General features: G+C 40.2%; 1 protein-coding gene across 7 annotated transcripts in view; it reads right to left on the reverse strand.

Annotated features, from left to right (window-relative positions):
• Positions 1-437: 437 nt before the first annotated feature.
• Positions 438-13,180, reverse strand: part of LOC112138129 (EKC/KEOPS complex subunit TP53RK) — a 50,528-nt gene continuing 37,785 nt past the window's right edge. For 2 of the 7 annotated variants that reach the window (XM_036210720.1, XM_024260697.2), the window contains exons 7-14: positions 11,411-11,588; positions 9,374-9,496; positions 7,802-7,894; positions 7,644-7,711; positions 7,462-7,564; positions 3,869-3,973; positions 1,768-1,914; positions 438-1,666 (exon numbers count right to left, since the gene is read on the reverse strand). In XM_036210720.1, the coding sequence (XP_036066613.1) occupies positions 1,514-1,666; positions 1,768-1,914; positions 3,869-3,973; positions 7,462-7,564; positions 7,644-7,711; positions 7,802-7,894; positions 9,374-9,496; positions 11,411-11,588 (970 nt within the window). In that variant the 3' untranslated portion in view covers positions 438-1,513. Of the gene's footprint in view, positions 1,667-1,767; positions 1,915-3,868; positions 3,974-7,277; positions 7,565-7,643; positions 7,712-7,801; positions 7,895-9,370; positions 10,818-11,410; positions 11,589-13,180 lie in introns of those variants that run through there. The other 5 variants (XM_036210721.1, XM_036210722.1, XM_036210723.1 and 2 more) reach the window with 5 other exon arrangements.

The raw sequence follows: 13,180 nt of genomic DNA on the forward strand, positions 1-13,180 counted from the left end.
ATAACTTCAGTCCCAGTGTCTTCACTGACTCCTAGAGCTGTGATAATTAGGATCAGAAAATGTCTGTATCGTCTGTTCTATCATATTCTGAAGTTGTCCCGAGACGGATGTAAAGATCAGAGTTTTATCCCGTACAAACCGTGTCCAAAACTCTGTTCTAGCAGAGTCAGTGAATGCGCAGGACTGAAATTACCACACTCATCCATTTGGTTTGGTCCTTCGTGTTAGACCCACCACAAAGGGGCAAAAAGTTTTGAAACTGAAATTTTCATATTAGAAAACGAACATAAATAAATAAATAGAGTTGAATAAAAAAAAATGGAATTGAAATTTTTAGTTTGGAAACCTTAAAAAATGAACTTTTTAAGCTGAAAATAGGTTAATTTTAGAATGGAAAGATTTTTTTTTTTTTTAGCCAAACATAAATATTTTTTTAATTTGTCTTATTTGGGTTTCAAATAATATTGGCAGCAGTGTAGCTCCATAGCCCGGCACATCTCTGGAAAGCTTCTTGTTGACGACAGGGGAATCTGTCTGAGCTTTTCTTGAAGCTGCTGTCCCTCTTTTCCTTCTAATATTGTTTCTGTCTTTGCCTCCATGCACACTTTAATCATTTCTGAGTGACTTTTTTAGTGCTTGCCCAAAATCCACTCGTGAGCTCGTTGTTGTGCTGTTACCGTCTGTGTGTTGTACGCTCGCACTGTACTTTCAGTTCGTCTATTTTCCGTGACCACGTCACTCATTCTGTCGGGTAATTTGTGTCAGACGTTTTGTGTTTTGTCTCGTAGCGCCGCTTGATATCAGTGCTCTGAATAAAACCAGCAGATTCCCTGCTTATAATACAAACCGGCCTCGTAGAACTCACTGCTGGTAAATAAAAGCGAAATCTTCGGTCCATCATCTCCAAAGACACGATTTTCAGTCCACTTTTCTCATTTTAGATAGAGCCATTGTTCACGCACATTCCAGATAACTTTACGTCCCAACTACGTAAACATTAGAACACCGCTTTGAGCTTTTGCCGGTTGAAGGACCCCGGTCTGAATGTAGCTGTCCTCGCGCGCGCCTGTTCAAAAATCGCCGTGTAAAGATGAATGAAAAATCGTACTTTTTATTAAAAATGCTTGGCGGTCCGGATAAAAGGGTCTCGGGGTCCGGACCCGGACCGCGGTCCGCCAGTTGGGGACCCCTGCTTTAGAGCATAACATACTTCTTGCACATGGCTCCACACTACTTTGAAAACTTTTTTTTTTTTTTATAAAACTGAGATTTGGCTTTTTGGATGTCAGTTTCCTAATTGTATAAGCTGTGTAAACAGGAATCTGTCTGTGACAATACTGAATATTGTAGGTAAACAACTGAATATGTAAATGTTTTTGTTTATAAAGAACTGGACTAAAAGCCATCTTTGACTTTGAGTGTAAAAGGACAAAATAATGATTTTTAAGACCTTTATCTGAATCCAAAACATCCCTGTACTCACAATGGAAAAATCCCACAATCTACAACTTTTTCACTTTGAGTTAGCATGATCTTGGCCATCATCTTTCTCGTTGCTCTTGGCTACAATCTCACTTTGAGCCCAGGCCTGTTGTTCCTTCTCCAGAGCTTTCTCCATCTCAGTGTAGTATTCAAGGGCTTTCCGCACCGGCTCGATGATGTGATGCTGCAGAAGTAATGAAGGAAGCTTATTAGCTTCCCAATAACTAAACCTCAGATGACTTTATGTGTGAACATACAGTTTATCCTTCATATCTTTGATATTACCTTCAGACAGGGAAATAGTTTGGTGAGTTCAATGAGAAGGGGCAGAAGAACAAACCTAATGAAGCCTATTTGAGAGGAAGGCTTGGTTATTTTATCTCTGTCCATGAAGGGGGTCACTGGGAGGCCCTCCAACTTTTCCACATCACTCTGAAGTCATCAAATCAACATTTGTAAAAGAAAATAATGTGATTAGCAAAATTTACAGTAACAGCATACAATAACACACTAAATCTATTGTTGGCTTAGTGCAGGGGTCGGCAACCCAAAATGTTGAAAGAGCCACTCTAGACCAACAAAATAAAAAACAAATATGTCTGGAGCCGCATAAATTGAAATGCCTTATATAAGTCTTACAATGAAGGTAACACATGGAGAATGTGTCGATTAATCACGTCCGTGATTAAACGATTATTTCTCCTGCTGCGTGTCCTCGGGTCATGTAAGCCTCAATTTTGGTTCCATGACAAGTTAGAGAGGAATTGCAGCGGCAAACTGGCTGACAAAAGCTGAATAGCTTCATAATGACCATACAAGCTTTTATTTTGACATCCCTCAATGACACAAGGAGAGGGGGTCGTCATCAGTCTCTCCCTCATTCTCACTCAAGGAGCAGGAAGAATTCAAACATAACAGGACAAAATCATAAATGCCAACAAATGTTCAAGAGTCAGACAACAAAACACATTGAGGAAAACCCCAACTTAAACCCAATTCCAGTCAGACAGGCAAAAGAACGAGTAACCCACAATTCCTTGCGCTGCCAGACCGACAGCAAGCCCAGCGTGCCTGAGACCATCACTACAATATGAATGAATTACAGTTTGTTTCATTGCTTTGATGAAATTAAAGAAATGCAATAAAGAAATACGATTTTTGATGTTATTTTTATTTGGAGGATTTGAAAAAAAACACAAAAATGTAACGTGCACCTTTAAGGTGCTTCCACATTGGCCGCGTCGGCGCGCAATCAAGTGCACACTTTCAATGAAGAGTCAATATAAACGCGCGCACACCAGAATTCCTGGCCTCCAAGTCTGGAGCGCGCGCAAGTTTTTAAGTCAGACATTTAAAAGGACAGAGTTGTGAAAACAAAAGTCTTCAGAAAGATTTGGGGGATTTTCAACACTTTTACTTTAGGTTCTCCCTGTTGTAGATGCAGATGAGCGCTAATGAACAGTAAAAATACAATAGAAGGAGAATCTCCTCCCCGCCACGCACCGCACGCGGCCGGTGTGTGAGACCTGCACACCGGCCGCGCTCAGCAGGTGGTATCCACCCCGGAGCAGCGCGGTCACGCACACAGTGGCGGATAGGAGATTCTTCTTCTATTCTTCTTCTACTGTTGGTTAGCGCTCATCTCATCTTGGTGTCATATTAACCTGACCGGACACAAACCGTAATGATTCATTTCTCCTTCGTGATCACGTTTGGCACTTCTGTGCTTTGAAGCAGACTCCGCCCACAAGCAGCTCCCAAATCCGGCCCCTTGATTGGTCACAGCTCTGCGCTGCTGCGACTGTGCGTGGGAATCTTGAACCGGATTGAAGATTCAGCGTGCGCTCAATGCGTGCTGATTTGTACGTGGAGCTCGCGACCCGACTTCAAAACCCGCGTAGCAACGTGCGCTCACGTGTGCTCCAGACGCACGTGCCAGGAATTCTGGTGTGCGCATGTTTGCATTGACTTTTCATTGAGGGTGTGCGCTTGATTGCGCGCTGACTCAGCCGGTGTGGAAGCACCTACACTCATCTCACAACAACTGGAAAACGTAAAGGATGTTTGTGTCATGTTTGTCCTCCAACAGAAATCATATTAAAACAAAAACTAAAAAATTTTTTTTTCATTTTCAAACATTTTTGAAAAAGCGGCAATGAGCCACAAGGCAGTGCTTAAAGAGCCACATGCGGCTCCGGAGCTGCAGGTTGCCGACCCCCGGCTTTGTGGCTGAAGACATGGGTGACACAAATGCATTCCTGAGAAATCCACCAACGTAACCAAACAAGATCCAATTATACTGCGCAACAAACTTGTTGCACACAGCCTATACACAACTGCTATACATACTGAAGTGTAAAATGTAATGTGTATTAGACCAAAATACCTGATTAAAGAACTCCTGCAGAAGACAGTCTAACCATGGCTCAGCCACTTCCATGGGTCGTGCTTCATTTGAGATGTCGCTCACTTTGATCAGGATCATCATGAGCTGCAGAATCAGGAAACTGATTTAGAATAGAAGATAATGATAATTTTATATTTCAGGAGTTGTATATTCAACAGGGTTTTCTTCTTTAGTGTAGAGGTGGATGTTGGGAAGACCGAGACAAAAAATGGGGGTTCTATGATGAGAAGATTCTTAAACCTCTGCCATAGAATAAGGCATAGTGTTGTGATTTACTGCCACAACATGCTCTTTTCTCATTAGTCTTTTATTCAACTCTTTAAACAAAGGCTTCTGTAGCTAAAAAGGAATTAAACTTTTAGCAACTAAAATCCATAAACACACACAGTGCTGTGTAAGCCCCCTCATTTATTATTGGAGTTCCATTCTAAATAGCCTGCGATAGGTGAAATCCATGAAGAAGTCATCTTTTTTTTACAATAATTCTCGATGTTTTAAGGCCGTAAAACTCCTCAGTAAACACTTTTCTCAGACAGACATTTTAAATTGATAATAACATGGCCTGGGTGTATTTTTACTGTACTTTTTGTGAATAAGCAGTCTCAAGCATCACAATATTCATATTCAGATTTTTAGGAATGGATCACAAATATCCAGGTATTCAGATATTTTTAGAGCCCAAAAGGGCCTGTGATGACGTCTGACAGAGGCCAAAGCAGACAGAACTGAAAACTCTCTTTCCTGGGTTGCAAAAAAATTGGTGGATGGTATCCATAAACAGCCTGAAAGGGGAAGAGACCTGTGGCAGAAGAAGGCAGAGTGCTGTGAGCATACTCAGCCCAAGTGATATTCTGGGACCAGGAGGAGTGGTTTCTACTGCATAGTAGATGGACGGTGGTCTCCAGTTGCTGGTTAATGTGCTCTCGCCTATGCACCATGGGTGGCAGAGCCTTCAGCTGCTCTGCCCCCAGACTCTGGAACTCTCTTCCCCCTGATCTCAGAAACCTGGACTCTCTAACGACCTTCAAATCACAACTCAAAACTTTCCTGTTCAGACAAGCTTATTTATAGCATCTTCTGTTTTCTGTTTAACACTTTAACACTTTGGTTTTAACTTATTGTTTTACTTGTGTGTTCTTACCTTTTTTTGTAAAGTGACCTTGAGAGCCTGAAAGGTGCTTTTAAATTAAATGTATTATTATTATTATTATTCTGTTTGACCATTATTCTGTTCACTGCGGATGAAATCCAGAAGACAAACTGATAGTGACACCCAGCAACCTACAAAACTCTGCCCAGAATATAGCAGTGAACTGAGGCTCCTGGTCTGACACAATGTACCTGGGTAACCCATGGATCCTGAAAACGTGTTGTTGGAGTACCTCAACTGTTTCTTTGGCAGTGGGGAGTTTAGGCAAGGGTATGAAATGGACCATTTTGGAGAATCTGTCCACCACAGGACATACAGTGGTACAATCCCTTGGATTCAGATAGGCCAGTAACAAAGTCCAATAAGATGTGAGACCAGGGACAGGTAAGGGGTGTAACAGACCTGCAGGTGGTTGATAAGATGTCTTGTTTTGGGCACAGTCCAGCAAGGCAGACACAATCTCCTTTACGTCCTTTACAAGAGAAAGCCACCAGAACTGCTGTCTCACCATGTGGGTTGTATGTGAATTGCCAGGATGACAGGTTAGTCTGGATGAATGACACCATTGCAAGACCCTGGTTCTCATATTCTCAGGAACATATAACTTGTCGGGTGAACAAGCAGATGGAGCAGAGGTGTTCCTGGAAGCCTTGGTGAGTTCAATCTCTATGTCAAGGCAGCTAGGCGGGCTGAGGGTGGAAGGATATAGTCAGGTTCTGGGACTGAACCAGGTTCTTTATGGCAACGAGAGAGGGTGTCGGCTTTTCCATTTCTGGATCCAGGCCTGTAAGTCAGGGTAAAACTGAACCTGGCAAAGAACAGAGCCCATCTCGCTTGTCTAGAGTTCAATCATATGACAGTTCTGAGATATTCAAGATTCAAGATATTCTCAGTGTACACCAGAAAGGGGTCTTGAGTGCCCTCTAGCCAGTGTCACCACTACTTGAGAGCGAATTTTACGGCAAGCAGTGGTCGATCTTTGATGTTGTAGTTACGTTCTGCCAGTGACGGACGTTGGGAGAAAAAGGCACAGGGATGAACCCTGTTGTCAGTGGACAGAACAGCCCCACTTCTGCAGTCAGATGCATCCACCTCAACAATGAACTGCTTGAGGGGATCGCGCATGATAAGAACAGGAGCAGAAGTGAACAGCAACTTTAAACTGTTAAAAGCTTTCTCTGCAGAGGGGGGGCATGAAAACCCAGTTTTAACGGATGTCAGAGCATGAATGGGGGATGCCACTTGACTGTAATTGTGTATAAAATGACGGTAGTAATTAGCGAACCCCAGAAAGTGGTGAAGCTGTTTGCGGTTGGTAGGTGTGGCTTGTTTGACTTACTCTCTGAGTTAGGTCTTGCAGACTGGATTTGAGATCTTGGCATTTAGAGCTGCAGTAGTCCCCAATAATCCACACAAAGAGAAGTGGAACAGTCTCATTTTTGCAGCAGAAAAATACAGAGACGGCAGATCCAAGGCTGAGGTACCAATGAGGCGAAAACAGGTGTGGCGGTCCAGAACGTGAGCAGGGTCGAAAACAAGGCAAAACAGCAAGGCAAGTACACTGAGAGACAAGAGGGAATTGACCACAATCCGGTATTGATTCTGTGGAGGAGGAATGGACTTGTATTTTATGTTTGGCAAAAATCCTCTTTAGTTTCACAGAAACACTGGCGATGTACATCAAATCAAGGTTTTTGTTTCTCTTTTGGGAGCCTTCCTCTGTTTTCCTCCTGGTTTAGAATGATGCCCATTTGAGATATCAACAGATTTTCAGACCAGTCTTGACATGAGCCACTTAATTTTTCCTGGCTTCTGTTAAGCTGGGGATTTATTCTGTGATACAAAGTTGTGATTGCTTTGTGTAAGTCCAACAAAATTCAGAGATTAGTGTGAGTAGGTCTCTTTTAGATTTGTAAGTTCCCCTCTTTCACTCTCAAGACCACACAGTTGTAGTCACTCCCTAGCAACTGTAATGTTCTTGTCCATGTGTTCTGTGAAGGGCTGCACCTCCTTGGTTTTAATCTTTGATGGAGGTGTCTTTCACATGCCAGTGAGATGGTGCTGTTCCCTAAAAGGAGCACAAGATTTGCTTCTCCATTGCCTTCACAAATGGAGAAATTGGGAAGCACATGGTACAAACATGTTTTGACCCATTAGGTCCAGACTGAGACTGCTTCTACTGACCAGGGTACCATACTCCTCAATGTTTCCGAATCTGTGTGTTGCACTGGTAAGTTGTTTTTTTTTTTTTCCTTTTATTTACATTTTTACCTTAGTTTTAAAATGTTTAAAAACACTTGTCCAGGAGAGGTTTGCAAAGAAAATTAACATGTTGACATTGTTTATAAACTAGTAATGTACATGTCCCTTAACAGTACACGTATTACCTTTACTCTGACGATCATTACTAGATTTTTTTTACCAGATCTTTGTGCTCCTTGTTGGTAAAGTCAAAAGATGGAAGGATGGACTTAAACTTGTTGAGAATTTCGCTGTGTCTCGTCATGTCAGTCGCCAGGATGCATCTGGAATTCCAAGTGCATATAATAAATGCTGCTGTTGTTGTTAATCTGGTGTCAACACGGAAAATTAGGCAGATCTCACTTGATAATTCCCTCCCTCATCCGTTTGTACTGGTCAATGGATAGATTTCTAAAGATGTTGCTCTCTCTCTGCAAAATAGAAAACAGTAGACCAAATTCACTTTGGTTTAAGAGCCGTAACAAAAATAAATTCAAGATACCAAATAGTGGTTTTCTCACCCTTTGAAGAATTTCAAAAGTCACAGCACAGTGATGGTTCTCCAGAGGAGAGATGTCATTATAGCGCAGAGCTAGGTCAGTCCGTGCATTTATCTGTAAGATGCTCAAACAGTTTAAAGAAATAACTTCCTATCTTTATTATTTGCTATGTTTGTCTTTACTTGCCATATTAAATATTGCTATAAAGATTAACAATCAGGAAAATACACTACACTAAAAACCTTTCTCGAAATGATGACCCCCTTATGATGAGAAAAAACAAGGATGTGTTTGTCATGTGCCATACTCATAATGTGTCCTTTCAGGGTTGTAGGATTCTAGAATTGATTCCCAGGTCTAGGCTGGTGACAGTCAGGCCAATTATTCTGTCTCATAGGTAATTTAAGAAAAAATCAACTCTGGGGCTGTGGAAAGTAATTTTTAGGAGGACAGTACTGTAACATTTCTTTTTAGTGTCAGAGCAAAAATGGAGAATAGATGGACACCCCAAGAGATAAAAATGTAATTCTACAACGTGGAGTACATTTGTTACATACCAGGAGCCTCAAACGTTTTCATTGTACAGAACACTCCAAATTATTATGCAAATTATATTTTTCTATATTTTTTCTAAATACTATTCCAAATGACACTTAGCATAATGTTGCTCAGCAGCACAGTTGCTGTTATCTTTAGGAAGTTTGTTCAATAACATTTAATGTTTACTCTAGTGGTTAATGACTTGAAAACTATGCGGACTGTCATTTGCATTGAGGGTTCAGAAAAATCATGGAAAAATAGAATTTGCGCAATATTTTGTATTTTGTATAATGAAGCTGTCGAGTGATGGCACTTGGTCATTTTTACATTGAAGTGAAATAAACCTACCGTGACTCAATTCAAATGGGATTTTCCATTATCTGTTATAATTAATTTATTTCATTTTGAAACAATTTTAACATTGTATAGGTCAATTCAATTTGATTAACAACTTGCCTCAGATAAACTGGACAGCTTGGATAGATAATTTTGGGTAAAATGATTCATCAATGAATCCTTGCACCCTTACAAAACACACAAAGTGGCATTAACTGCATTAATTCACGTAGTTGTCAAGATCACCCACTTTGAGATTTGAAAACAAAAATAGTTAACATTTGTTGAAACAAAATTGAGAGTCATACAGTCAGTCAGGGTCAGCTGGGTGAGTCTGAATCTATTCTCAATGTTCATGATACTTATACTGTTTAAGCCTCTGCAACTCTTTTTAGTGTGAATGCACAGAAACTAAAACATTTTAAGTCAATTTTAAACTTTGAAGTTTGACGACACAGAAATGGCAAAAACAATAATTAACACTAATGCACTAAGACAAGCCCTGGCTGTTTAATTAGAATCCAATCTTGGAATGGAGGAGTCCTGGTAATGAACAGAGAATGAACTCGGGTCACACTATCAGTGAATCTGGTTGTAGAAAAAAAAAAAAAAAAAAAAAAATTTCCTCCTACATTCAGTAAGAATTTGTACCCAGTGCTTGCAAATATACATACAAGGCATTGTATGGAAACATATAACTGTACTTTGTTGCTGTACCTGATATGCATTATTGTAACCTGTGTGGTCAAGGTCATGGCAGACTGCAGAAGTCAGCATAATCAGAAGGTTGATGCTGTCCATTTTGCTCCTGAGGTCGGTCAGCCAGATCAAACCATACATCTATTTAAAAACATTTCCAAAATTAGTTTAGCATGATGAAAATCAGCTGCACACAATTTGCAAAAATGAGTGCTTTTTGTGTCCTATAAAGATGTGACGTTCACGAAAAAATCAGATCTTTTGAACGGCTCCTTCACACGAACGATAGGAATCGACTTGTGGCTGGGAACCGTTCTTTATTTTGTTCTTTTTTTTTCTCGGTCCCCTGAGTTTTATGTGTTAATGCCCCTCTAAGGGCCTGTGGAGGAGGGGCCCGCTCAGTTGTCCTTCTGAAGTTGTAGTCATGAGTTTGAGTCTATTTTGATTGAATTGTTCTTTTGTTAACATTTTTCACCTCAAGTTTTTGCACATAGCTTCAAAGAAGCCTGATTTGTTTCCCTTTGTGTATTAATAATGGGTTTGCTGGGAACATTTTGTCGTTTGAGATTATTTTTTAATGAAATGAGCTTATAATAGTGAATTAAACTCATTTTAACCACTCCTGACATGACACCATATTAAAAGGCCTGAAGTGTTTTGTCAGTACTCCAAAATGCACATCAGATGACTGAGTAAAACAATGATTAAATCTATTGTCAAAACTGTTTACTATTAGATTAAGTTTAAAGCACATGTAGATAAAAATCCTCTGCTGCAAAGCAGTACCTACAATTTCTGATCAAATGAGAAGTTTTTAAATAAAATTCCATAATGATAGCAAGTAAATTTACTGCTTTAGAAGGATCTTTTCTGACATTAAACCCCGCCCGCCTGTGTTCCTCACGCTGCGGCTGCATGTGGGAGGAGCTACCAGCTCTGTCTGTGGATATCTTACTTAGAATGAATGTCTCGATAAGACCAGAGCTGGCAGTCCCCGCAGCGTCTCGCTGTCTGCCGGCAAATCAAGTGAGTAAGCTCCCCCGTAATGGAGCGAAAGCCAGCAATCTGTCCAGAGTGTATCCCGCTTTCGACCAAAAGTCGCTGGATGAGGTCTGAGAACCTGCGACTCACACAGGTAAGGGAAAAAGATGAAAGTCCTGGACAAAAACGCTCGCTTTGGATTAATATTCTACCCACTGATCGAGTCACTGAAATTCTCACGTGCCCAAAGCTGAGCTCCTGATTGGCTGTTGTGACGCAGCGACACGTCAAACTTCAGGTATTTAGATTTTGCATGCACCGCCCAATTTGCACCTTGCCGCTCAAATCGAACTGCTGGCAGACTTCTGCACCGCGCCAGTCGCTCATATCATGCCACAGAACTTCAATTCGCCTCAGACTGCGCCTGTACCATTGGAGTTGGCCACCTTCGCCGCACCAATCGCGTTCGTTGTGAATGCACCTTTACAGAAGAAGTTAAAGATCGGTGAGAAAGAGAAATCTCGCTTGTTTGTGATGAAATACTTTTTAATTAATTTAAAAATAAATTATTTAAAATCAGAGAATATGATTTTCTGGATTTATACATAGCTGAGGCATACCTATAATTAAAGGCTTTTCTCATCTTTTTAAGGGGAGAACTTGCACTATTGGTGGCTGACTAATCACTATTTAGCCCCACTGTAGAAGTAGTTTCCAATATATGGAAATCAGCATTTTGGGAAAGAAGTCCAACCCATTTTTAAAGGACTGCTTCCACTGCTTCCGTGAACTAAAATTACATCAACTATATCTAGACGGATCTTCTCAAGTTCAGGGTACCTCCTAATCAAAGAACTTGTCCCAAAAAACAAATTTTGAACAAGAATAGTAATCACAAAACTACTGCCTTTATATTGGCAGCTGAGCCACATAACCCAAACATTAAAACTTCTTATGAGGGTGGTGAGCTTGTAAGATGGTGAACAAACAATAATAGTTAGTACTGAATTTTCATCAAAGGGCACTTTAATTACATAAGACTAAATACTAAATAACTAAATGGTAAATACTCACCATTTGGGTAACACAGAAGCAGTGTTTGAAGTTATGAAAAGGAATGTTATTGTATCTTTTGTAGACCTCAAATAGGAACTGTTGCAGAGTTTCAAGCTCAATGTTAAAGGTTGCCATAAAATCTAAGTCTGTAAACATAACTTGCAGGAGGGCCATAATCTCAGCATCCTCCCACTGCCTGCAGACACAGATAAACACACAGTTATTAAACTTTTTTGCAAACGACCATCAACCATTCTTACAAGTTGCCCCTTAATTTGACTTCTAGAGATTTACAGTGTGAAAGAAAACTATGACGTAATATTTGTGCCACTACAACGAGAACAAAAGCCATAATTTATATATCAAAATGTCCTACATTGCAAACAAAATGTTCAGTTTTAAAACCAAACTCTCTAGATAGCAAATAAAACTATTAAATGTTTGTTTTCAAAATATATATATTTTTTGTATTTGCAACACAACTGTTTTCAGATGAGTTGTCTTGAATTTCGCTTTCTCGCATTCTTTGAGATATATTCAAATTTGATCTCATTTTGATATATGTGCCACCAAACCAGACAATCACATACGAGAGAGTTCATGCTGATTGGTCTAGATTCTATCCAATCAAGTGCTGTTGCCTTACACTGATGGTGCTAAGAGGAGACAGAGACTTATTTTTAGTTCTGTTCTTCCAGTATTCTGCAATCTTCAACCATTGTGGCTTGTTTCTTTCTGAGCAGAACCAAGAAGAAGCAGCAATACTAAAAAAATACAACACTTACAGATCACTTATATACATACAGTATACCAAGGCGACGCTCTGTCCCCACTGGTGTTCTGCATAGGTCTGAACCCCCTCAGCCAAATAATCAACTAGACTGGCTATGGATACTAACTCAGAATATATATGAATATATATATATATATATATATATATATATATATATATATATATATATATATATATATATATATATATATATATTCATATATATATATATATTCATATTTTAATTTTTTATCTTATATTATTTTTATTTTTTTTACCTTTTTCTGCATAAGAGCACAGGTCACTGGAACCAAATTCCTTGTACATATCCTGTACTTGGCCAATAAAGCCGATTCTGATTCTGAAATGGGGCCACCATCAGTCACCTCCTCTACTAAAAGCTATACGCTAAGAGCAAGTGTGACATTGACTCCCTGATCCACACCACCAGGATCTGCAGTACTGACATTGGGATGTCATTCAGGGTTGAGAAATGCAGTCAGATTGAGTCAAAGAGTGGCAAGGTAGTCCACACAGAAGAGGTCTCACTCCCAGAAGGAACAATAGAAGACATTGAGGACAATTACAAGTACCTTGGAATTCCACAGGTAAATGGAAACCTGGAACAGGCAACAAGGAAACCTGCAACATCCAAATACCTCCAACTAGTAAGACAAGTCCTGAGAAGCCAGCTCAATGGCAAGAACAAGACCCGGGCAATAAACAGTTATGCACTGCCAGTCATCAGATACCCCGCAGGAATAATAAGATGAACAAAGGAAGAGATACAGACCACAGATGTTAAGACACAAAAGCTCCTCACCATACATGGAGGGTTCCATCCCAAATCCAGCACCCTGAGACTGTATGCTAGCCGCAAGGAAGGAAGCTGAAGACTAGTGAGGGTGGAAGCCACTATCCAGGATGTAACATCCAAGATGCATGAATATGTCAAGCTCAAGGCCCCAACTGACAGTGTGCTCCCTGAATGTCTCAGACAATGGAAAGCAGAGGAT

This window comes from Oryzias melastigma, unplaced genomic scaffold (assembly GCF_002922805.2).
Source record: "Oryzias melastigma strain HK-1 unplaced genomic scaffold, ASM292280v2 sc00204, whole genome shotgun sequence".
NCBI classification, from domain to species: Eukaryota; Metazoa; Chordata; class Actinopteri; order Beloniformes; family Adrianichthyidae; genus Oryzias; species Oryzias melastigma.